Source organism: Drosophila biarmipes, chromosome 2R (assembly GCF_025231255.1).
Source record: "Drosophila biarmipes strain raj3 chromosome 2R, RU_DBia_V1.1, whole genome shotgun sequence".
In the NCBI taxonomy this organism is placed as follows: domain Eukaryota; kingdom Metazoa; phylum Arthropoda; class Insecta; order Diptera; family Drosophilidae; genus Drosophila; species Drosophila biarmipes.
In genome coordinates this window covers 22418360-22443293 of record NC_066615.1, presented here as the reverse complement: position 1 = coordinate 22443293, position 24934 = coordinate 22418360, and the positions used below count along the sequence as shown (strand labels likewise).

The 24934-nt window shown below is 42.1% G+C and overlaps 4 protein-coding genes and 4 non-coding genes across 9 annotated transcripts; all 8 read left to right on the top strand.

The window, feature by feature from the left end:
• Window positions 1–5334: 5334 nt before the first annotated feature.
• Trnag-ucc (transfer RNA glycine (anticodon UCC)) lies at window positions 5335–5406 on the top strand. The gene has a single exon. It is a non-coding gene; the product is annotated as a tRNA-Gly (tRNA).
• Window positions 5407–11997: 6591 nt separating this feature from the next.
• On the top strand, window positions 11998–12069 carry Trnag-ucc (transfer RNA glycine (anticodon UCC)). Its single transcript has one exon. It is a non-coding gene; the product is annotated as a tRNA-Gly (tRNA).
• A 259-nt stretch (window positions 12070–12328) lies between these two features.
• On the top strand, window positions 12329–12400 carry Trnag-ucc (transfer RNA glycine (anticodon UCC)). The gene has a single exon. It is a non-coding gene; the product is annotated as a tRNA-Gly (tRNA).
• A 179-nt stretch (window positions 12401–12579) lies between these two features.
• On the top strand, window positions 12580–12651 carry Trnag-ucc (transfer RNA glycine (anticodon UCC)). The gene has a single exon. It is a non-coding gene; the product is annotated as a tRNA-Gly (tRNA).
• A 2235-nt stretch (window positions 12652–14886) lies between these two features.
• On the top strand, window positions 14887–18773 carry LOC108022149 (L-asparaginase-like protein GD25160). Of its 2 annotated transcripts, XM_050888108.1 has the most exons (2): window positions 14887–14994; window positions 17537–18773. In XM_050888108.1, the coding sequence occupies exons 1-2, from the start codon at window positions 14980–14982 to the stop codon at window positions 18686–18688; spliced, it is 1167 nt and encodes a 388-aa protein (XP_050744065.1). In that variant the 5' UTR covers window positions 14887–14979; the 3' UTR covers window positions 18689–18773. The 2 variants fall into 2 exon arrangements, with proteins under 2 accessions (XP_050744065.1, XP_016946480.1); XM_017090991.3 differs by lacking the exon at window positions 14887–14994 and having other exon boundaries at window positions 17470–18773.
• Window positions 18774–20021: 1248 nt separating this feature from the next.
• Window positions 20022–20984, top strand: LOC108022303 (uncharacterized). The gene is made up of 3 exons (XM_017091163.3): window positions 20022–20293; window positions 20348–20502; window positions 20605–20984. The coding sequence occupies exons 1-3, from the start codon at window positions 20083–20085 to the stop codon at window positions 20932–20934; spliced, it is 696 nt and encodes a 231-aa protein (XP_016946652.1). The 5' UTR covers window positions 20022–20082; the 3' UTR covers window positions 20935–20984.
• A 724-nt stretch (window positions 20985–21708) lies between these two features.
• LOC108022309 (uncharacterized) lies at window positions 21709–22499 on the top strand. The gene is made up of 3 exons (XM_017091169.2): window positions 21709–21904; window positions 21968–22119; window positions 22185–22499. Exons 1-3 carry the CDS (start codon window positions 21718–21720, stop codon window positions 22443–22445), a joined length of 600 nt encoding a protein of 199 aa, XP_016946658.1. The 5' UTR covers window positions 21709–21717; the 3' UTR covers window positions 22446–22499.
• Window positions 22500–23229: 730 nt separating this feature from the next.
• On the top strand, window positions 23230–24305 carry LOC108022148 (uncharacterized). The gene is made up of 2 exons (XM_050888111.1): window positions 23230–23577; window positions 23634–24305. Exons 1-2 carry the CDS (start codon window positions 23236–23238, stop codon window positions 24222–24224), a joined length of 933 nt encoding a protein of 310 aa, XP_050744068.1. The 5' UTR covers window positions 23230–23235; the 3' UTR covers window positions 24225–24305.
• The last annotated feature ends 629 nt before the right edge of the window (window positions 24306–24934 follow it).

Sequence of the window (24934 nt, the reverse complement as noted above, 5' to 3'; positions counted from 1 at the left end):
AGATGGATCTGCGCCACAGAGCCACAGAGCCACATAGCCTGGGTGCTTAACCCACTCCACGTCCTCTTGTTGGCGGCAGCTCGTAAATAAAATCGTAAATTGCCATTTTGTTTTATTGTCGTCCAGCCAGCCCGGTCGACAGACAGTTTTTATTTTTATTGAGCTCGTTTTGTTGCCGAGGAGCAGGCGGATGGGGCTGGGAGGCTCCGCCGGAGGAGGCCTTGTGGGATGCAAAAGCTATCGTGGTTGCCACGACATGTCGTTAATGAGCCATAAAGGTGTGCAGCAGGAGGCTCGCCGCCAGGTATTGAAATCGAAAAGCGGGGAGTCGGGGGCCTATAACTCCCAGATGGACAAGTTGAGGTGGGAACTGGGAATTGGGCGCTGAAAGTGTTTCTCGGCCTCCTCCTCCTCTAGGGGATTTATAATCGCCGGAGTTCTTTAATTTGAGCTGGCTATTCGAAAGTGATTTACGGATGGGGGAGCAAGCATTTCACTTCGTTTGTTGGGCCACATGTTCTGCGAGTGTTTATCTTATATTCTGGGACGTTCACTTCCTTTCCCTCTCAGAACCTGTTCCTAAGGAATCCATCAGCCGTGCCGCGGCCGTTTGGCGATGTGTTAATGCAAATTCTGGTTCTTCCAGTTGCGATCTATGATATATGGAGTCCCGGCCCGATGCTTTATAGAGAATTACAAATTGCACGCACAGACAGCTGCACAAAGGCAAAAGACACAGGCAAGGAGGTGCTTCACTTAATGATTAATGTAAGTCGCGTACCAGAGTCGAGGGGAGATGATGACGATGGCACTGTGACGGAGCTTTTCTTTCCCGGAATCGAGCACAATGGCCAATGGCAATGTCATTGCCTGACTGACGGAGTGAAGCACTGACGGACTGACTGGCCAGCTCTCCGAATGACTGACTGACAGTAAATAATCTATCAATAATTGAGAATGCCTCCTCGGCATCACTGGCACTGGCCTCATCGCCCGTCCAAGGGGGAGCGGCTCGTGCTATCGGATCCCCGAATGGAACCCTTCTTGGACCACACTTGGCGACGCCAAAGGATTCCGATTGCGATGCCCTCCTCCGATTATTCCCTTTATGGAGCCAGGCCAATGTGGCTGACGGGCTGCCCTCGAGGCATGCGCCTCCGGTCCCCGGCTTCCTGCCCGAGTACATACCTCCTGGACCTCCGGAGACCAGGTCCAACTCCTCGGAACGCATCGCTTTCATGGCTGACTGAGTTTGCGCTCGATTCGATTATTTATGTCATTTGCTTTGACATTTATCATTCCGCGATTTCACGATTTTTTGCCCCACTCCTTATCTGTCTATAAGAACACTGGAAAAAAGTAGAAGTAGTAATACAAGAACAGAAGAGTAGAAATACAGCCTGAAAGAAAAGTGCATCATTTTGGCTTCATATATCTATATATCATACATTTTTACAGCACTAGGAAATGACAATGTTACTAAATACAGTACGAAGATTTTATCGTGTAATAAAGTCAGATTTTATCATCCAAATTTGAGAAGAATCCTGCAATGACAGACTCCCTAAAGATGAGTTTTTTGAATGTTACCCAGACATTGAGAGAACATGTTTGCCCTTGAAGTATTTTAACTTCTTGCTCGCACTTTTATTTCCTACTTATCCAAATTTCCCATCTTAAAAGGGATTCTCTCAGTGCTGCCCGATTTTTTCCTCCTATTGTCAAGGCCAGAAGATGATGACGACGCTGTCCGATAGCCACTCGCTCCACCGCCGCTTTTGGCTATTTATGGGTGCGCTACTTAACATAAATTTTATTGCCTGGCTGCTTGCTCATTTGGGGGCTAGGCCGAGGTCCTCGGACCCCAGAACTCGGAACTGGGACCTGGAATGCATAGTATCTGCGGCTTACTCACCGGGCAACCGCCGATGGCCAGGATGGAGGCTCTCATCGAATCCGGGCTCCTGCTGTCTACGAATTGATGAGGATTCATTTGTTGTATGATTAGTTTTGCTTTTATGGAGTGTGTGCGCCGCTCTGTGTTTCCTTTCTGCTCCCTTTCTGCTTTTAATGGAACCCAGTCGCCAGTCGCATTAGCCGACATCATACTATAAGGAGCCTGCACACTTAAATGAAATTATTATTCATCGCTGCATTCCCTCTGCCCGCATTTACGTGTAGTTAATTGAAAATTATTCAGCAGCCAGGCAAACTCTAGCCACAGGCCCTGGGACTTGGGGGAGAAACAGGTTAACTCGCTTAACTCGATGCCATGACTCAGGGCGACCAGAAAATAAGGTCAGAGGTTGTCAATCACTCAGAAAGTGCAGTTTGCAGTGATTTACCAGGAAATTATTGATGACCGAGGCCCTTCGCAGAGGACCAGTGCCTAGGCCCCTCACGATGATGCCCCAAAACAAAACTAATGACTTCGATTTCGATCCCATCTCCGAGCCTGCCACTAAGCAATTTCCGAAAGTTGCCCAGTCAGACGGGCAGAGCCAACAATTAAGTTGCCCCACTGTCAAATGCAAATGTTACTGCCCATCAGGCGGTGGGACTTGGGATGGGGCCGGGGCTTTCGGCCAGGATCGGCTCGGGATTGGGTTTGAGCTCGGTCGAGGCACATGCGAAAACCTGCCGAGTCACAAATCGATGCGTAATTAATTGGCTTGGGCAAGTTTCGCATGCCGCATGCAATTAAAAATTCATATTCAAGTTCAATGTCTGGAAACTTAGACACCGCTCTCTAAGACGCTTTCAACAGAACGCCGCATGTGGCGAGGATTGGGATGGCAAACGGAGGGTTAGTGGCAAGGAGTTCGGGCTGAGAGGCGTCACGCTACAAATTTTTGCCCATTCAGCAGCGTACACTAAGGAAAATGGAGTACTGCTTTTTATAAGGAAAAAAATCTAAATCAGATTTAAGGATGTTAGTGCTGAATAATAAATGCTTGAAGATATAAATAGCATTAAAAAATACTGGATAATTAAGAAATTCTTTGAATGAGTTGCCCTTCTATAGTACTTTTAAGTACTTTTTTAAGATCAAACGAATGTTTAAGTAACGAAAAAAATAAGAAAACCTTTGTTAGGTAATCATCACTTTACTGATTACTTAAAACTTTTTACATCTATAACTTTTTACAGAAAAGCAATAGCATGCTTAGGTAACGAAGGAAGTAAGAAAAAGTTCGGAAGGTAATGACCTATCTGATTACTTTAGTCTTTTTTTCTTTTTTTAAGACTGACCTATTTGAATCTTTCGTATGGATCATCCCATGATTTCCCCCTGTGCACATGAGTGAGCATCCTTCGCTCTGGGGACTTGTTTTGACCATTCCCATCCGAGTGGCTGGCTGCCTTACATAGTTGCTGTGTGTGGGCTCCTCCAGGAGGAGGATGTCGGTTCGAGGGGCAGGCATCTCGAAAATATATGGTCCGTTGATTACCGCTTGCTGTGATTTTTGATTATGCAGTTTCCGTTTCGTTTTTACTGGTTTTTCCCTCACCCATTCATTCATTCTTGGCTTTCTTCTCATTTTGCATATGTAATTTTGAGGGCACCGCATTTCAAGGACTGTTAAACGCAGCGTTCTTGCAGTGCATAATTAGTTTGATACGCTCACTCGCAAAGCCGGACTCCTAACATAACAGTTTCACTACGATCGAAAAACCAGTCACGCCGTTCCTGAGAACCATAATTTCATAATAAACCCAGCAAGCTTTAGGGTTAAGCCGAAGCGTAACAACTTCATTTCATGTTCTACATTAGCAAAGCAAAGTTAATGGGTTAATCTGTAGGAAAATATGTAGGAAACTCACAATTAAAAGGCTATTCATTCAAAACCAATTTCGACAGTTGTTCGGCATAAATAAAGATTAACTCCAATATCAGACAATATCTGCGGACCATTCTCTTACTTCAATGTACCGTGACTAAACAAAATCTTTTTGAAAAAACTGGAACCTTGTTGGGCGATTAACCCCAAATAATGAAGTCAATTAACCAAAGTAGACAACTCAATGGGAACAGGCACCCCAAAGAAATATCGAATTAATAAATTACCAGGAGAAACTCTTTTCGGCGAGCAACAGGTTCGAGGAATTTCCACAGCCAACTTTGTAACTCCGACAATGACATCATTTGGCATCAGTGTCAACTTCATTGTTCTCCCCATTTGATTTTCCCCCTTCCCCTCAAGATGAAAACCCACCGTGTCCACGATCCCAGCAGATTCCCATCAATTATGAGCCCCATAGAATACGGTCGAAAAAGGTAGCCAAATGGAACTGGGCATTCGCTTGATAGATTTTGATGTATTGCCCGCAATTTGTTAGGCCCGGCAAAACGCTTTCGGATACGGGAAATTACCGACACGCTGCGAGCGGATCATACAAATTAATTAAGTACCGGCGAGATCGGTTCGAGAAATAAAACACTTTAGGGAGTCCCTGTCAAAGATCAAACCGAACACGATTCGGTTATTTAGGCCCCAACTGCTGTTTGTCTTTCTTACACACGAAAGAGCTGAGGTTGGTGTGTAATAAATAGTTTAGCTCGTGGACCGCATGTGGTCAGCCTTTAACCTTTTGTTAGCTGTTTTCCACAGAGTGGGTGTGTTTTTCGAGTTGTTTGACCCACCAAACTCCGCATTTGCATATGAAAGCTTTGGCAGTGCCAATGCAGCTGGCGTCGGAGCTGAGTGCGTTTGGTAACTTGTCTTGGATTGGGCAAGCCCCATTTGTCACACTCAGTTTTAAATTCTTCAGTAAGCTAGCCTTCATGATAGGATAGATTTAGCCTGCAACTCAAGCTAAGGAGTCTCTGCCGCCTAAAACTATGTCTATAAACATATCCCATTTAATAGAAAAACTCATTTATATATTAATAAATTTAAAAAAAGAAGCGTGTTATGTGACAATGGTTGGTACTTATGTAAATATTTATTAAAAAAGGCAACCTTAAGTTAACACAATTGTTTATTTATATTTGTTCATATATGGCTATTTTCCACTTTGTTTTTAACAGATGTGTCAGCAATAGTTATTTCTGGGTTGTTTGTTTCCTATGAATATAATAGCTATCTCTGCAATTCTGTGGCAACGTGCCAAATCTAATGATTAGTTTATTGAGCTCAAAAAAACATATTATAATTTCCCAATAGTCGCCAAGACGACCTAATTTGATAGGCACGAACATAAAGATTTCCACAATCTCGTTTTGTGAGGCGTGGCTGGCGATTGTTCTATTTTTAGAGCGCCTTACTCTTCTGGTTCTGAAGAGAGTAAGGGGTTGACTCATGTGGGCAAAAATTCTCGCGTCCCCCGTGAGCGTCGATGGTGTAGCGGTTAGCATAGTTGCCTTCCAAGCAGTTGATCCGGGTTCGACTCCCGGTCGACGCAGTTGATCTTTTTTTACAAACTTCCCACATTGCAATTTTTATTGTATAACTTTGGCTAAATAATTAAAGATAAATATAATGTGGATGATAAAACTATACCAACCGACTTACCTTTAATAATAAAAGCTTTATAGAAAAAAAAATAAATAAAGTAAGTTACTGGACAGATTAGATAAAGAGCCTTAAGGAGACTGTTATCTTGCATTCAATGGAAGTCCTGGAAGGGCTGATAAGGAGCACAATCTGCTGCAATGATAAAAGGTAAAAACATTTCCGGAACTTTATGATCTCTTATGAAATAATCCCACGTCAGCATTTTTTCCTAAAGAACAAAATATAAATTATTGATAAGCTTATATAGTGTTTAGCCAGTCCAATTAGGAAAAACACCTGCTTTTCATTAACTTTCTCGACTCCAGCTGTTTAATGCCTCGCCCAACCGTCTGACATCAAATATTTGCATTGAAAATTCAATTATGCTGACATTGTCTCAGGGCTCAACATGTAAATATTTAAGCTGGTAGTTTGGTGTTCGCATTTGGGATGAACATCTTTGGCCAGGCCCAAGGTCAATGAACGTTGCCCCGGGGAGGGGTATGAATTCACCAGGGCTGGAGACCACTAATTAGTATGCCGTTTGCGTTTAGCAAAGCGTTTTGTTTGCACTAAATTCCCAATAACAGATTTTCGGAGTACCATACAGCCTGGGAAAAATGTTGGCATATTTAAGGGAACCATGTGGGCGTTAACATTAAAGACTAACAGTATAAATAGAACATAGGTGCCATTCAGAACATTTGTTTGGGTTTTCTATACTAAGAACTAGTTACAAGCTCCTCTACTAACATTTTGGCTTGGGCCCTTCTTCCCTTTTTATCCACTTCCTTGGCAACTCATTTGCTATTCATTTCGCTGCTGTCCTGCTCTTGACTTATGCGTATTACTGCAAATATCAATTAATGCTGAAAACGTGCGTGAAATACCCGATTCGACTCTTGCCCCGGACACGCACTGACCTTGGATTATAATCAAGCCCCATGTGGAGCAGTGCGGCAGATAAGGACCCGCAGACGGCCAACATAATTGATTTGGAGCCCGATTTATGTGTCTGCCAGCTGGGGGGAAAGGGTCAAAGTCACGCACACAATCGGAGCTTTCGAGCTGCCCTCGACTGGCCCTCAAATGTTGTTCAAGCCGCCGCTGTGTCGTTGAGGCTGCTGCCGTACTTGCAACACTGGAGTATGCAAAGCGTGCCCCACTGCACTTGGGAGCACTCGAGGCTTCATTACATAAGCCGCCGCACTAGCTTGCAACACCCTCGAACACCGAATCCGGGTTAACCAAGCCCGGAGCTATTTAATTTAATTTGGTTTAAGCCAACCGCATTCGGAGATGTCACTAGACGAGTCGATCTAGCCATGTCCGTCTGTCCGTCCGTTTCTAAGCAAACTAGTCTCTCAGTTTAAAAGCTATCGGGCTGAAACTTTCCCAAAAGTCTTCTTTCTATTGCAGGTAGTATATAAGTCGGAACAAGCCGAATCGGACAAGTATATCTTATAGCTCCTATAGGAACAATCGGATACAAAATTAAAAAAAATTATATCTTTGGTGTTTTTTACCATTTAACCTTCTAAGCTTGGAAATACCATGTTTTAATTAGTTCTGAATTTCGATTTAAATTTTATCAAAATCGGACTACTATATCATATGGCTGTCATAGGAACGATCGGGAAACAAATTATTTACTAAAGTTGATTATTTTTTTATAACTGCAAGAGTATACAAACTTATAGTGCATTATATATAATACAATTTTTGTCGAAATTCTTCTGTCCTTCTGTGACTCGGAAAGAATTTATCGTTATTTTATGTGTTATAATTAAAATCCCCTGATTAACATAGAAAAATAGTGCATTAAAATATAATAATATTTGAACTCTGTTGCTGGCCCTTTTTCCCACCACTTAAAGACAATATTTGGATTGGTTCCCTCAGCTGCGCTTTACGTTTTTGGCATTTCAATGGCCGCCCCGCCCATTTTCCCTTGGCTCGCAGCCCCTTTTTGTTCCACTTTGTTTATTTGGCATTCGCATATTTATAGCAGCTACTGTCCGCCCTCCTCTGTGTGTTATGATGACCGGTCAGCTGGTGTTGTTTTGCTTCTGCTGCCCACTGTGGCTGATGGGCCTCCGTATTCTGTTTGTGTTTGCTCTGCGGCATCTTCACAGCTGAGTGATTGCGGCCCAATATTTGTCTTTGACCACGGCGGGGCCACCGGCAACAGGGGGTTAAACGGGGTCAGGGGGCAGAGGTAGGCGCTGCGGGACCGCCAAAGAATGGCCTGAAAAACGAACCATTTGTAATTGTAATTTTTGCCACATGCGCATAAATGATTTGGCGATGAAAAGGGCTTCAAATAAAATAATATTTTATCGATTGCTGCACGAAATAAATGGTTTTTGTGTGGTGGAATATAAGATGTACGTATATAGTTATCTACTTTCTTTTTTGAATATTAATCCAAATGTATTGAACGTAACGTAGTAAGGGATTTTTAGGTTGTATCCTCACATATCATTAAAAATAGTCTGGTAACATTGCATCTAATTATTTCCTTGCTTTTGTGTATCTCAAACCAGTCTAAAATATGGCCATCGTAAAAACTAAACCCCTTACATCCGATAATATCTCTGGCCATCGCCAGATACAATCTTCGCCCGACCCCACACACACGCTCCCCCAGATCAATCGCTGTCATCTCATTCTATTTCCACATCCATTTAGCATCTGCCTCAATCGCCGGCCAACTCCCCGCATTAATGTCTCTGTTAAATTGCCAGCTAAAAGCCAACGAGCTGTGGAGCTTAATTAAAAAAGAACCTAGGAAGCTCCCGCCTCCCAGCACATCCATGCGTATGGATACACCTCCATACAGGCGCATATCAATTACGCAGGCGATTAAGCCAAACAAACTGCCAACTGATTGGCGATGCATGCCAATGCCAAAACCGAAGGCCTGAAGGAGCCCACAAAGATGAGACTCTCAGGGGAGCACTGCAAATAAAAATTGGTAGTAGCATCCTATTTGACTTTCCAGCCCAGGAAGTAATCTTAAATCTGTATATCAAAAGACAATATTTATATTTAAGTTTCTGGGCCAACATTTAAGGTTTTCAAGGATCGCAGTATATTTTTGTATGTTTCTTATAATCTATGGGACACAAAATGGTATCTTAAATGTAATAAATTATTGATCACCACAGGAAAACTCCCAACATTCGCTGTGCACCGTCCACTCGTGTTGGCGATAGAAAACGGCTAGGACCAAGTGACGGGGTCTAGACCGCGTTACGCACACGAATTGTCAACTGGTTGAAGGAAACTGGTTAAGAAAATTGCAGCCTTGATTGCATGTGACCGCCAGCAACACGCAGCCGTACAGTATAGTATGGTCATCGGAAGACATCGAAAGACGTCCAAAGAGACGGGGTTTTAGGCCAAGTGGAGCCGGCAAGGGGGCCTTAATTTGGCTTAAATGGCCGGCCAAATTGCACGGCTACCTCAACACTATGCAAATGCATTTTCCACTCTCTGTGTGCCTGCGTGTAATAATTTTCCAATTTCATGCAATTTAATTTCCGTTGTCATGCGGCGACGGAGAATGCTTCGTTATTCAGGCCTGAAAATCCGCAGCGTCGCTAAATTGTCGCGGGTTTTCGACCGGTCATGGTGCACGGTAATTGCATTTTGTTGTTAATATCTAATTCTATAGCTAACCGTTAGTTAGAGGACCGTTATGGTGAGGAGTAAAAATTTAGAGTATAAGGAAAATAATTTTAATATAAAGTTAATATAATTCAATTTATTGGCTCATGAAAATAAGCCAAACTAAGTTCAAGGATTGCAAATTTAAAACAAAAAAATGCATTTCAAAAATTCTAAAAATACTAAACTACATTGAAAATATTTTTAACCCATCCCTAGTGTCCCCTTTTATGTTTTAACTTGCAAAATGGCTTACAAATATTCCCAAAACGTGAACACAATATTCCTTTATCCAATTAAAACTCTGTAATAAGTCCAGGCTGAATAACTCGGCTTGCAAAAAAGAAAACAATGCCGAAAGACAAGGCCCCAGACATTGTTGCCGATGGACCTACACAAAAATAGCGACGGACCCAGGGACATCCCATTGAATTCCGCACCTCCGTGGCACCCACTACGAGTATACTCGTAAAGTGGACAATTCATGGCTCCGTGGCGGCGGCAACAACTTCGTTCTCACCTTGATCCCAATCAACCTTTGGTGACATCCGACAACCTCCTCGGGACTGAGGCTCCTCCGAAGCGAACATGGCCCCCATGTCTGCTCCTCGCCTTCTTTTCCTGGCCTGTTGCCGCGTCTTGGCCAACTAATTAGCGGGGCTGGAGCAGCAAGGCTGCGATCCTCTCGGCCTGGAACACTAGCCGGCAGCAGCTGCGAAATGCCCATACAAACACATCCGAAGCGAACGACAAATTTGCAGAAAATTGCCCATGTGGTGCACATTCTAATTCTATTAGCCAAAGCCGCAAGGCAACTATGAGCCCAAGTGGATGTGGATGTGGCCGGCTTGCAAGTCGTCCATGGCCTGATGCCTTTAATTTCCGCACGCACAGCTTGAAAATATTTCGGAGGTGGTGGTGGGGGACACGGGTCCCATGGACTGGCCACCGCTTTTGTAATTCACCACCCGAAAGTCCCCTCTGGGGCACCACGAGCCCCTGACCAACTTTGGCTTCCGCGCATACAAATAAATGTAGTATAAACTGCGGAATACCCCTTACTCGTAATGTCAGTGGTTAATGCTTAACCCTTTTCATACCCCTAAAAGTATGCCTGCAAGTATTTATCAACGAAATTCAAACAATCAGCCACTAATCATCCTAAGTACCCAACCTTCATACCTTACGCTTACTCAACTGAAAGTTTAACGCTACAAATTTGCATGCCATTATAAATTATTCTTCCGCCTTGGCTGTGAAAAAAGCGATGGAGTTCCAGCATGCAAAGTGCGCGGGCAAAATTAATATAAATACATATTTTGGCAAATATTTAATTAAAATTTTGTTATTACGGCCAGCCACAATGGAAGTTTTATGCACATATTAATTTTGCCATGCAAGAGCGAATATTCGCATTTCAATTTTCGAGCTCGACTTTGTCAGCTCTCGTATTAAACTTGTTTAATATGAATGGCATAAACAGTTGATAAAACTATTTACACATCCATCATTTCAATCGCATAATCACACAATGGCACTTCACATTGTTTGACAATTAATTGAGAGTGGGTAGAGTTTTTGTGTGAAATCTGAATACTCTTCAAAAGTGTCACTTGAAATGGAGGATGCTAAATAAAGAGTGGTAATAGAGATGATCGTATTGCTTAAAATATGTTCCTGTACTAGAATAAAAGGTTTAAATTTCATTTAATTAGCTTTCTGTGTCATTTTCTGTGTGATGTGCCATCATGAGTTTTATTTGAGAAGTTTAAAAATTGGAATTTGGAAATTAAATAGGTAAATAAAATCCAAATTGTTATAACTCTGTAAATACTTAGATATAAATAGTTAGTTATCTTTGCATCTTTGCGAATCATCTAATAGCAACCTTTAGACCCCAGTTTTACATCGCTAAATGGCCTGAAATAAATATAAACATTCAGTTAAAAACGTTGGATGAGGGTGTTTTTAATGCTTCTACTTAAAAGCCTCAAACCCTTTGAGAGAGCATCAAGTGTACCATTAGCAGTAAACTTTGCGACCAAAAGTCTGGCGATGACGAGCTCAAGTCGGAGGGCATAGGCCAGGCACAGCCTTCGCTGGTTATGGCGGAAAAGATGAGGCTTGGAAAAGGGGGGAGGACTATCTGAAATGCAGATGATTATGATATTTGCCGACTGGCAGAAACTTTTTTAATAAGTTTGTCAAAAGCAAAGTCTGGCAGGCGGCGGAGGCTTCTTTTTTCGCACACAAGACTCGTCGTTTTCCGCCTGTTCGTTTGGCATTTGGAGTCGCTGAGCAAGTTTGTCCACAGGCGGTCTCTGTCGCACAGAAAACCCATTGACCTTTGACACCTACGCAACACCTACATGGCGGTTCAAGAGGTTTCCACACCGTCTCCACACTCGCGGTGGAGCTGGGCAAACAGATTCAACCAATTACTCTCAAAGCAAATAAGCAATCATCATAAATATCATTTTATTTATCTTACGGCAGCCCATAAATTTGTAAGATTTTTGCAATTTATAATGGAATAGCGCGAGGGGTCTGAGGTCAGCGGCAAGCGCAAGTGTGTTACTTAAAATGTTAATCAAATAAAACTTCTTTGTTTTGATCAACTAGTAATACTTACTGGTTCTATTTTTAGATCTTATTCTTTGTTTTTATAGGGTAAGCTGAAACTCAGATAGCGCAGCTGTCTTATAAGTCGTTTTTTCATCTATGACTCTCTCTTCTAGTTATTGTTTCAGTTCAACCCCTTTTCTCCCAGCTTTCTCTTTTGGAATCCTATCGCTTTAGTTGAGTAGTTTTTTCGCTTGGCTCACAGGCGTCGATGGTGTAGCGGTTAGCATAGTTGCCTTCCAAGCAGTTGATCCGGGTTCGACTCCCGGTCGACGCATGTCTGACTTTTCTTAAATTTTCATTTTGAATGTCTTTCATATAAACCTTAAATAATTTATTGATTTTGTTTTTAAGGTTTTTTCCTTATTTCCTCAGCGCCGGTATATTTGTCTCGAAATAATTGTTCCGGGTTCGACTCCCAGCCGAGAGCATCCTTGATTTTTTTATGTTTTTTATGTGACATATTTAAATATTACAGATTGTTTTTTAGCAACATAGTTAGTATTTTTGGACTAATTTTTTCTGCGAAATTGTAGGCGTCGATGGTGTAGCGGTTAGCATAGTTGCCTTCCAAGCAGTTGATCCGGGTTCGACTCCCGGTCGACGCATTCCTCAATTTTTTTGGTCATTTAAAAAAACTTTTTGTATGGGTTAACTTAATTGACTCCCAAGCAATTAAACCGGGCTTAAAATGCGCATACATTTGATTTGAGATTTTTTAAATTTTTAATTAAAATAAATATTTACAAATATTTTTTTTGAGTTTATTTTCGCCTCCCCTCCACCGGCGTCGGTGGTGTAATGGTTAGCATAGTTGCCTTCCAAGCAGTTGACCCGGGTTCGATTCCCGGCCGACGCATGTGTAATTTTTTTGGTGTTTATTGCACAATAAATATGTTTTATTTTACTTTTGTATATTGTAAATTGCAATTTATTTATTTATTTCAACCTTTTTTTCTTCTGCACCCAATGTACCAGCTAACCAATTCGTATTCAGACATTTTCCACTCCCACGGCTTGTTGATAAGTTTCCAATAAATTTATGGAAATTGCTCGAGTCATCGGGAATCAAAGAAGCATAACTTTTTGGACTTCATTTCCGTTTCGATTTGACGTTTTGCATTCGAAATGTGATTGAGCGGCCAAATCAAAAGTTGGCCGAAACACAAATTATCCATTAGACGGGCCATCAGCGCGGTCATAATGGGCAGTGTGGCTATTATCAATTCAAGGCGATTAAGCGTTTATCGATTGACACAACATGGCTGGTGGTCCCCCGCCTCCAAAAGGCGTCTATATATATCCCCGTTCTGAGTCCCAATCGCGATCCCCAGCGCTGCTGTCAATGCTGTCAACATAATTAACGGCAAACGTCTGCGTCCGACTGGCAGCCAAAGTCTCAGGGCCATGACAAGAAGTTATGCGACGGATTGTGAGGACGACTACGATGGTGATTATGATGATACTTCGACGAATGTGGTGATGGCCGGTGGCCCGGCGCTCCCGTTGTAATTTCCCGCATAATTACACGAAATATGTAAATGAGCGAAGGCGTCGCCGGCGCTTGACTTTGACTTTGGCTTCCTACTTGGGAGTTCTGCACAGAACAAAAATGTATTTAAATGGGAATTGTACTACTTTTGTTCTAACATTAACATGGAAATCACTACATGAAAACAGGAAACAGTTTTGAAACAATCCACCTCCGGGTTTGTCACAAAAATATCGTCAATCTCATATCTTACCTCCAAGAGTCCCTGGTGTGAGTTCTAATATAAATCCCCCTCTTTTCTCTAGCTCACCTTGATATATATAAATTCATTGATTTCTAGCACTGTCATATTCCTTAAGCATCTTATTTTTTCCTGTGCAGGAGTTATGCTCCTGTATTATTTGCTCTGTACTATTTGCTTATTTATATGAAAGGTGATTACGCGCAATTAATGCATCAATGCAATGCGGGATATCTGGAATATATTGAATACTAATGACGGGCACACACACACTCCAGATAATTGCGGGCCATAAATCGCAAAGTCAGCGCTGTGAAAGATGCCAAAAGGAGCAGGATTCAATGACTCGGGCTCGAGGGCAGCAACTGCTATCCAAACTCCTATTCAACTACTCGTCTAGTCGGTGTCATTGGCTGCAGACATTCTCCAGACAGACAGACAGCCATCCCGCCCTGTGGCCATATCTCATTGTCATAACGGACAGTGCTGACAGTAAATAATCCATCAATAATTGCATCCTCCAGTTGGTCTCCTCGCAATTTCGAGTTTTTCCAGTTGGCCTGGATGGCGATGGCGATGGCCCTCGGCGGTTTCCACTCTCAGCCATGGCCAATGCTTTATGTCAATTGTGCTGACATTAATCATGGCAGTTTTGATTGCCCGATGTCGCGTTCTGCTTAAAATTGCCCACCCAAGGGTTTGACAACTAGAAAACCTCCTCCTAACTCTCGTTGGGTGTCCGGTGGAACTGGTTTCCCCGTTGGGGCATCGGGATCTCATCTTGATTAAACGCATAATGTCTACTCTTGGTCATTTGATTGGAGACTGCCTGGAATGTGGACTTTATTAATCCACTTTGCCAGCCGGCAGTAGATTTGCAATTCAAATAAACTTTTTAAGATCTCAGGAAAATGGGGTAAGTGCTACTAAAGTCTGGGGAAATATATTTGATTTTTGGCCACTTTGATAACAGCTAAAACATTTGCGATCTAAATTGGATTTTTAGAACTTACCTGAAGAAAACAGGGTAAGTAACACTAAACCACTGACACAAAATATTTGATTTCTAGGAAATATTGATGCTGAGTTATGCATTCTTTATTGCAGGAATATGTTAAAGTTAATTCTTTTAGCTCAATTTTATATTAAATTTTAATTAGTAACTCTCTTAAATTAAATTAATTCATCATATTTACTTCGATTTCTTTTTTAATTTCCTTATAAGAACCTTTAAAAATATAGCAATCCAGTTTAAATAAAAATGTATCTCTCAGTTTCCAACTGGATTGAGATACACTCGCTCTGACAGCCGCTGAAGCAGTTCGTTTATATTTGTTTATGTTAAATATTGGAGTGCATGTGGAAGCCACTGGAAGAGAAGAGTTGAGCGCCACTTGAAGCCATTTTCAGGTCAACTAATGGTGGCGTTTCGGCAGAGCCGAGGAAGCAGGTGAATGGAGGGGCAACAGGTAAGCGAAGGGGGCGGCACATGCATCAGTGGCACAACAACAACGCCAATAATGTGGAGAACTTTTCACCGGGAAAGTGGATTTTCTTTTGCGCCATTTTGCGGTATTTTACGTTTCTCTGGCTCGGTTTCCCTGCTGCTCCTCCTGGCAGTTTGTTTGTTTGCTTTCTGCTTTGGCAAGTTATTTACGTTTTGCTACACACCGCACAGCAAACTTAACCCATGCCACCCCACCGCCAGGCCGCTCGGCACAAAGTGCTGCTTTTGGCTGCGTCCAGGCGCAAAAGTGTTTGTAGCCGCCGGCAAGCTTATTTAGCCGCTCAAGAGCCTCTGCAGACTTGGGGCTCGGGGTTTCTGCGGGCTCTTGGGGCTCTTTGGGGCCTTCGGGGGAATCTGGGTCAGGGTTCAGACTCAAAGATTGTACCTGACATAGAAAAAGTTGGAGCGGAGGGTTAAGTGGGGGCAGCCAAGGGAGCGAAAGGATGTGGCGCTGTCAATCTGCTAATTTTTGAAAGTAGTTTGCGGCTGGTGAAACCAAATCAAAGGCATGCTAAATAAACGAAAAGAGCAAAAGGAGTTGGTTTCTGCATTCTAGGCATTTTGTGTATTTCATAAAGAAGACATCCTTATATCTTTAGTTCTTGGAAGGAATATACGATTTATAATGCAGTTTGGACACCTTCACTTCGTTACCATTTTTTCTATATTGGCCTTTAAATATTTCTTTATGCATTATGCATATTTATTTCTAACTGAACATGCTTTATCACTCACTTAAATCCACAATTCCTGGCCGCATTTATGGATGGATTCTGCGTTTGCCACATTTCGCAAATGCCAAAACGCAGTCCGAGCGCCGAACAATATTCAGTGACAACCGACCTACAACACCAGCAATCAAATCGGCCAATCAACTGTCGATTACTTAAGCCAGTTTCAATCAACACGGCCAAAACCAATCCCCAACTGGCCAGCACACACACTCGCAGATACTCGTACTGGCAGATAGGAACACAAATGCAGGGGCCCAGCCGTCGAATTACAAATCTCAAACGCACAATAAACGCAATTACTCGAGTGTGCGAGTGAGGGGGCGGAGGAGTGGGCGGGACGGGCAGAGCGGACCGCAGGCCAAATAACGTGGGCCGAAAGGAAATCGAAAGGCCGGGCGCCAAGGATTTATGCAATTTAGGCCCAACAACTAACCACTCGCTGGGCTTCATCAATCAATCAGCAGTCAATACATATGGCCAACATGATTGAAGTCAATTGTGAGAAAACAGCATTTTTGATAAGTGGTGGGGGTGGGGAAACGCCAGTGGGAGCTACGTTATCGTGGGCCCATTTCCAATCAGCAGTGGATTACTTACACCAAAAACTATGCGGGATATTTGACAGGGATTGCCAATATCAGCATTGGGAAAATCCGATTATTAGTTCATCGTCAATGAACTCACATCCAGTTGGTGCATCGATTCATTCATAAATTCATTCATTGATTCACTAATTCATTCATTTATTGATTAGATACCCAAAAGGAAAAAAGTTGGGATGTAGATTAAATGTAATAAATATTTATATTTTCAGGTAGGTAATTGAGTACCTAAAACTCAAGGCAATATTTATTTTTTGTGTTGATCTAATTGTAAATGTATCTTAAAGTATAGAATCAACTATGTTCCAATTAGGTGTTCCCTAACCTGTTCTGCCTGAAGTACTCCTACAGATTTTACCCGTTTTAACCGACGATTCGAGGCAGTTCTGTGTGTCCCTACCAATTGGCAGTTCTTTTCCCCCCTCTCACAGGCGATTGAAACAAAAGTTTTGTTTCCATCAGATATTCTCGCCCACACATCCCACCGCCGCACATACCCAATCGAGAAAGCAAACAAACACCCATAAATTTATATAGACAAAGTTCGGTGCATAACAAATATTGTATCTTACGAGTTTGTCTGGCAGATATTTTGCTTGTTGACATTGTATAAATGGGATAAATACTTGCAAATTGTTTGTAGTAAATAAATCAAAATTTATTTGAGCCATTTGGGCTTGTAATGTATGTGGGGAGGTGCAAGTTCCTTGGTTTAATAATTCACACATTGAATGGCTTGCTGTTGGTAAATGCCTTTTGTACGGGCTTGTCACTTGCTGACATTGTATTTTGGCAAATAAATTTATCAATATCAAGACTACAAAGCCCTCCTTAGACCCTAGTACAATACAGCTGCAAGAGTTAAATAGATATTTATCTTCAAATTTAAGGTCTGTTTTTCTTCTGAGTATATTTTCAACCTAAAAGCTTTTATGTCTGTCGAATGTTTAAAAATGTTAAAAGACTTCAGCTGTGCACTCTCTTTAACACTCGTGCTTAACAGCTCCGAGATAATAGGAGTTCCCATGACTCAGCTCCATTCGCCAGACAGATTTGTAGAGAAACATTTGTGGCTGATGGCAACTTTCAGTCATGAATAAGTTCTGTGCGGAGTATGTTGGCGCAAAGTTGTTGCCTTCAACTGCTGATCCTCCTCCTGCTACTAAAGTCGCCCCTCAGTGTCCAGGAAAAGTCGCGTAAATACTACTGGAACCCGAGAATGAGGGAGAGGAAGTTCAAAATGTTCGGGACCAGAAAATCACTGGTACAACCCCTCCTGATCAGTACGTGGAACTACACGGATGCCAACTTGCAGGCGTGGAGTGTTTTGCAGCAGGGACCTCGAAGGACTCGTCAGGCGGTGATCCAGGGATGTCTGGCCTGTCAGAGCCAGCGATGTGGCCGTCTTTTGGCCGGCGGAGCTTCCCCAGATGCGGAGGGCTCTTTGACCCTGGAAGCGGCCCTCATGGATGGCGGCACTTTGAGATACGGTGCAGTGGCTGGAATGGAGGGAGTTCGCAATGCCATCCTCGTAGCAGATGCAGTCGTAAGGTACACAAAACACTCTCTTTTGGTTGGAAAAAGTGCTACGAGATTTGCCACAGCCATGGGTTACAAGGAGGACTACCCTAGGAGTATGAGCACCCTGAAAGTGCTGAAAGAATGGAGTTTAAACGCCTGTCAACCGAACTTCTGGCGTGATGTGCACCCTTCTCCCTCGGAAAACTGTGGTCCATACACACCCTTACCGCAGCATCTGATGCAGCATCCGCCGCACCCGGAATACCCCATCGTACTGGGTCAGCACGATCAGCTGGCCTTTTTGGCCCTGGACGCAGAGGGTCAATTCCACGTGGCCAGCCAATCAAGTGGCGCCCCCTTTCGGATCCCCGGCAGAGCGGGGGACGCCGCGGTGCCAGGTGCCGGGATTTATGCGGATAATGAAGTGGGAGCCGCGGTGGCCAGTGGCGATGGAGACGTCCTCATGCGACACCTGCCCGCCTTCCTGGCCGTCGAGGCGATGAGAAGGGGTGAAAAGCCGGACAAGGCCGCCAAGGAGGTGGTGCAACGCCTGCTGAGACACAACACCGAGTTTAATGGGGCCGTGGTGGTGGTCAATCGAAGGGGCATCTATGCCGCCGCCTGCGCCGGGCTCGACGAGTTCCATTTCGTGGTCAGTGGGGGCAAGGAGTACCTCAGCATGGCCCGGGTGGAGCGGATCAAGTGCCTGGAGCGGGAGCATGAAATAGTGGATGGTGGGCCCAAGGGACTGTTTCCTATGAGTCCTGAAAAGCAGGTGAAGCCCAGGGCACGGGGATAAGTTTAGGTAGATAAGAGAGCTATAGGGTACTTGAGTTCTTATGTATAAGTAGTGGGTAAAAGAAAATATAAATATGTTTAGATATAAAGTAGTATAATATTAGATATGACTTATGAAAGTTATAAATATATAATCCTTTAATCTTATTTTAAATGTCTTTCGTCTTGCAAGTCAATATATAAACACATCAAAAGATTAACCCATATTTCGTTTAGTACTACCGGAAAAATGTTATTTTGTGGTTCTTTAAAATACCATTAGCCATAAGGTCATCTGTACCAGCTGTACCTAGACATTATCTCTAATTTTTCTGGCCTTCCACTTTTACTTACTTTTCAGTGGATTTTCCTACATCTGCGAAATTATTGACCCACTCTCATTTTCCTTTGTGTCATTTGCCTTTCCCTATTACCAAGGCTAAAAACTTTTGCTTGCCCCCAACGTAAGCTCCCAATTTTGGTGTAACGATTTCAGTTTTCCCGCTTTCCTACGTTTTTATTTTCCCTCACGCGTATTTATCCCCAATTCATCTGCTTTGCATATTTCTTTGTTATGTTTGTATTATTTTCCCTTCCTTTTCCATTTCGGGGCTTTCCCGCCCTTACATTCCTCGGATTGTGTAACGTAATCCCCTCGTGTCGGTTGTAAGGAAAATCTGTTGTAAATGTATGCAAATAAGTACAGCTGTGCTTTAATTTGCCCGGCCAACAAGGTTTGACCTCTGCATTAAAGTATTTTGTAAGAAAAAATGTATTAATTGATACATTTAGTTCGAGCATAGCTAATCGAAATATGAAACCATAAACAAATGTTGTGAAAGTCAATTTAAAAGCGCAAATGTCTTACTCGTTCGTATCTTTTGCACACTTAGATTATAGGCCAGTGTGTCATAAAATTGATTGCCATAACTCACACCGATCCAAAGTGATTAGTTACAGATATCCGGAGGGCAAATAAATTATCAAGTGACCGCCCATGGGCAATTTAAAGGCCTTTCCTTTTGATAGGAAAATCCAAAAAATAAAATCAAAGCCTATGCTAATAAATAATTTGTAATTAAAGAAAATAATGAGGGGCGTGAGTCAAAAAATAGTTAGTTTACAATTTCATCAATTGTCAGACATAAGCCAGATAAGATTCATCAATGGCCAAGCAAACAAACCGTATATACCGTGATATAAGTCCGGCAGAAATACTAATCTATAGGGAAGCATCTTGAAAATGCTTAGCACAACAAATACCGCATTGTAGTTCTTTATCAGTCTGCTGACTGATTAGTGTGAATTTTCTCAAGTGTCGCAAAACAATTGTGGACTTTTCGAATTTTTCCGAATTAGTTGCAGCTTGGTTTCAGTTCGGTTCGGTCGCCCAAAGGTGTTGGAGGCTCCAAGAAAATGCTGCAATCGGGAAAGTTTTTTATTTGGCTGGCTTTTCTGCTGGCCTCTCAAGAGATTTCGGGAGCAGTTTCACCTGAAGTGCAGAATGCAGTCGAGCTGCCCAAATGCTTTAGCTGCGAGGGCGTGAATTGTCTGAGAACAACGCGCCAGAATGCCACCGTCAGCTGTTCCGATAAGTTGGATGTCTGCGTTACCATTTACGACGACTGTAAGTTAAAGTCTGGAAATCAATAAAAAATATATTTAATGAAATTATCTTCAGTTGCCGTGAGTGAGCGGGGCTGTTTCTCCCAGATTTCCTTGGCTGGCCAGGCAAAATGTGCGGCCAAGGACGACCAATGTCAAAAGTGCAGTGGTCAGTTGTGCAACAACCAGGGGCGCAGGGACTTCAAGTGCATTCAATGCATAGGCTCTGATGTAAGTAAAAGATTATACTTCTAGATTAAGAACTAGAATTTCTAAAACAAGAACTAATTCATGTATACCTAATGGGGTTATTTTAATTTGTTTATTCCCCAGTCGGCTTCCTGCAACAAGGGTGCGTCCTCCGCCCTAACCGCCTCCCAATGTGGCCTGCCTACCTCGGCTAACTCCTACTGCTATGTCAAGGTCGTCGGCGACAAGAAGGACAGCCTGCAAAGGGGTTGTGCTCTGTCTGTGAAGGAACAAAAATCCTGTCTGGAGGACTCGAAATGCTCCCTCTGCCTGCCCGATAACTCCAGTGATTCCGAGGCCTGCAACAACTTCGACCTGGAACTGGACTCTAAATCGGGTGCTGACAGAAGTCAACAATTCATAAGTCTGAGCTTTGCTTTCTCTGCCTTGCTCTTGCTTAAAATGCTGAACTAAATGTTAAATAAATAAACAAAAATATAATAAATATCGATTTTTTGTCAAAAGTTGTTGTTCTAGCTTATCGGCTTGTTGGGTTGCTTTAGTTATTTTGAGTCAATTAACTAGCATGTGATTCTTGGAATAATACCACAGTTCAATAACAGGGGAGCTCTCTGACCGACAGTTTATTTTTTAGAGGGCACTTCAATAAGGCTGCAAAATACAGTGCGGGTGAGAATTTTAAGGCCAATCTTGAAAATAGTTTGGATTTTTTTATGTTTACGGTATTTAAAAAAATGGTATTTAATAAAATAATATTGTAAAATGCTGTTAAGAAATTGTAGAATTTCATAAGACATAGCCTCAAAACTATGATGAGGATTTAGGAGGAAAACTTGGAACAATATTTCCAATTTATATAAGGAATGAAGTTATATTATTTTCTTTCTTATGATAGCAAGGGATGGTTTTTTGTGCCCAACCTACCTTAAATGAACCATTTATTTCAAATTTTTTATCGTTTATTAGACTTTTACATTTCTTTCATTGTGATTTTTGCAAAGTTATTTCCGGTTCAACAAGTAGATGAGTAATTTCTTTAATCTACCGCTGCACATATTCGACTGTCCGGTGCTGTCGGTTCTTCATAGAACACTCTCAAGTGTTTGGCCATTTCCATGGACAAACGCACACACTGTCAGAAACCGCTCTTGAGGACACTTCAGTGGGGCATTTGAAGTGGTCGGTGGTATAAAAGCCGATCGCATTGGTCAATTGCCCGACAGTCGATGCGAAAAAATGAAGGCCCAAACAATGGCGAAGGTGGTGAGTGCGGTGCTGCTGGTGGCTCTGGTGGGTCGAGCGGCTGGAAACACAGTAATCAGCTGCCACAGTTGCGAGGGAGCCAATTGCCAGAGGGTTCAGCTGGCCAAAACGCAGTCCTGCGTCGATTCCCTGGACTACTGCGTGACCATCTACGATGAAGGTGGGTTTGAAGGGATAATGGAAATAACACATCCTTTTTAAAAAACATTTCAAATAATTCTAGCCAAGGTCCTGTTCAAGGGCTGCTCCCTAGAAATTCCCTATGAGTTGCGCTCGAAATGCGAGGATAGTCGCTCCTGTTACAAGTGCAACACCAAGGAGTGCAACAATGTGGGTTCGGCCAAATATGCCTGCATTCAGTGTGATTCCAGCAAGGTAAGTTGGATGTTCTTATATCTCGAACCATATCTAAACCCAATTTTAAAATCTGCATTTTCAAGGACTCCGATTGCGCTTCGAATGCTGCCGTTTTGGAAGCTGCCCGCTGCAATGCCCCCACTGCCCCGAATTCGTATTGCTATGTCAAGTCCTCGGGTGGATCCATTGTAAGGGGCTGCTCCACCACCGAAGCTGATCAGCAGACCTGCCTGAACGATGCCAACTGCCTGCTGTGCTCACCTGGCGATGTCAGGAACTGCAATGCTGCCAACATCGCCGAGAGCTCCAGTGCTGGAAACCGCTTCATTCGATTTCTGAGATAACTATAATAATTCTTGTATCACTTAAAACTCAATAAAGAAAAATAAAAACCAAAATTGTATATTAATTAGGGTTGATTATATACTCGCTTTAGTTCTGTAAAATATAATTAATAGTATCATTATAATAATATTATTATCTAATAGAAGAACATTTTAAAATAATGAAAACTTTAACAAATAACAAAGACTCATTTTTTAAAGATAAGAGGAATTTGGTTATTAACTGAAACTTAAGTTATATCTTTTTTTCTATTTTAATAATAAAGAATTACCCGGTTTGTACAGACACATTTATTTGTAATGTTTTGAAGATATCTTATTGATTGACATAATTCAGAATGAGAATCAATGACGCGCGTTGTGTGAATCACCCGCAGTCTGCTGATAACACCGATGTTGATCAAAAACAACAGCCTTCAACTAGAGTCACCTCAAATTATCTAAAAGACATTTGATCTAATTCGTTGTCTAATCTAGGTAGATAGCCGGTTAAAAGCAAAAAATTCCATTAACGATGTAAACTTGTTTATTTACCTAAGGAACTACTTTAAAGGCTACCCCCCACATTAACTCGGGCACTTGAGAGCCTTGGGGCTTAAGGAACCCCACAAAGACAACAGAGTTGTTTATGCAATTTCTGAAGAGAAGGAGAACAATCACTTAACGAGTTTACACACTTCAGTTGACTATCAGTGAAGAAATATCATTAACATCCTCTCGAGTGACCAGAATTTATATAAAGCGATGGTTAGTTGGCGACAGCTTTTCAATGCTAAATGTTCCTTCCACCATGTCAAACTTAAATTTTGATCAACTCCTCCTGGCACTGCTTTTATCCAGTAGCTATGTATGGGCATCGGAAAAATGTACTTATTGTCGGGGAATTAATTGCCAAAGGACTAGTTACGAGGCTGATGAAGAGTGTTCGGATAAATTGGATGCCTGCGTGAGTGTTTTTCAGGATGGATTTGTTCAGGCTCAAGGATGTCTGGAAAGTCTTGAGGATGACCTAAAAGAAAAGTGTACGGAGAATAACAAAGGGTATGGAATTGACTGCGAGATCTGTATAACCGAAAAGTGCAACAATGTGGCGCCAAAAACCTACAGCTGTCTTCAGTGTAATAACACCGAGGTAAATAAAAGAGTTATAATAATATCCCTAAAATGTAAAATATATTTTTCTTCAAGGACACTCAGTGTGCTGAATCTCCAGACCTCCTAAAGGCAGTACAATGTCCTATTGCGAGATCTGGAAGAAGTTTTTGCTATGCCAGCTTGCTGGGAGATCGTTTGGAAAGAGGATGTTCTCTGACTCTTTCAGATCAAGTAGGGTGCCTGGCGAATCCAAATTGTCAATTGTGTGATCCTTTAGAACAACCCCACTGCAATGATCAAGTTCTAAAAACAGACGACAACTCTACCACTGAAAGTCCCACGGAATCCACAAGTTCATCAACTGGGTCTACACCTAGTTCAACAATAACAACAGAATCTACATCAAGCTCTACACCAAGTTCAACAACAAGTTCTTCAACAAGTTTATCAACAGGTTCATCAACAAGTTCTTCAACAAGTGCATCAACAAGTTCTTCAACAAGTTCTTCAACAACTTCAACCACAAATTCACCACAAACCACCCAATCCAGTACAGAACCTTCCACAACCGAAAAGATTCCAACAACAACGGACAAACCCAACTCGGCATTGGGCCTTCACGCTCCCGTATTCCTGATCTTAACTCAATTGGCTCTCTGTGCTCACCACATACTACAACAATAATAATAATTATTACCTAAATAATTCCCACGACCTTCTAAGGAACGTAATCTATGTACGACTATTATTAAAGTAATTTTTATGACGCCATCATAAATTATTTGTCGCGATTAATTGCAATCTTTTGGGTTTTATGCTTGCACCAAAACTCGGTGCGAACCTGTTGTGTCACCGATTAAAGATTGATAAGCTGCGATTATATGACGAAATTCCAGCAGCCCACAGAAAGCCTTTAAATATAATATACACCAAATGTATTATAAATGCTTGGCAATCAGGATCTACTTTAACCGCAAAGTGATTTATTTAATTTCTATTTTTGTTTGGCCGAGATAAGTTTTTTCAAACAAACTAGGGTATTCGGTTCTCATAAATATATGAGGAATAAAGAATTTCAATCGAAATGTCTTGAGTGTTGAATCATTTTTGCTATGATTCATTGTAAGTTTTTATTTATTTACTTTTTACACCTCATTTAGGACCGATTTAATAATGTCATTATTAAATGTCTAGCCTAAAGTCCAAAAGCGACAATAAAGTTAAGCAATATGTGAACGTTAAGAGATTAAGTTCTTATGAAAAACACTATCTGGGGTTTTCCAAACAGAACTTTGTGATTTACGATAGCGCACTATTGAAGCGCCACCTGGATGACAGATTTTGTAACTATCGATATACCCACTAGGCAATCGGTTTCTGAAGCTCTTCTCCTT

Bases quoted from the DNA above. Each gene is read 5' to 3' on its own strand.
- LOC108022149 (XM_017090991.3), top strand. From the start codon at position 17,483: ATGTTGGCGCAAAGTTGTTGCCTTCAACTGCTGATCCTCCTCCTGCTA.
- LOC108022148 (XM_050888111.1), top strand. From the start codon at position 23,236: ATGTCAAACTTAAATTTTGATCAACTCCTCCTGGCACTGCTTTTATCC. The intron at 23,578-23,633 runs GTAAATAAAAGA...TTTTTCTTCAAG, and splicing joins TTCAGTGTAATAACACCGAG to GACACTCAGTGTGCTGAATC.
- LOC108022303 (XM_017091163.3), top strand. From the start codon at position 20,083: ATGCTGCAATCGGGAAAGTTTTTTATTTGGCTGGCTTTTCTGCTGGCC. The intron at 20,294-20,347 runs GTAAGTTAAAGT...AATTATCTTCAG, and splicing joins CGTTACCATTTACGACGACT to TTGCCGTGAGTGAGCGGGGC. The intron at 20,503-20,604 runs GTAAGTAAAAGA...TTTATTCCCCAG, and splicing joins TTCAATGCATAGGCTCTGAT to TCGGCTTCCTGCAACAAGGG.
- LOC108022309 (XM_017091169.2), top strand. From the start codon at position 21,718: ATGAAGGCCCAAACAATGGCGAAGGTGGTGAGTGCGGTGCTGCTGGTG. The intron at 21,905-21,967 runs GTGGGTTTGAAG...AAATAATTCTAG, and splicing joins CGTGACCATCTACGATGAAG to CCAAGGTCCTGTTCAAGGGC. The intron at 22,120-22,184 runs GTAAGTTGGATG...TGCATTTTCAAG, and splicing joins TTCAGTGTGATTCCAGCAAG to GACTCCGATTGCGCTTCGAA.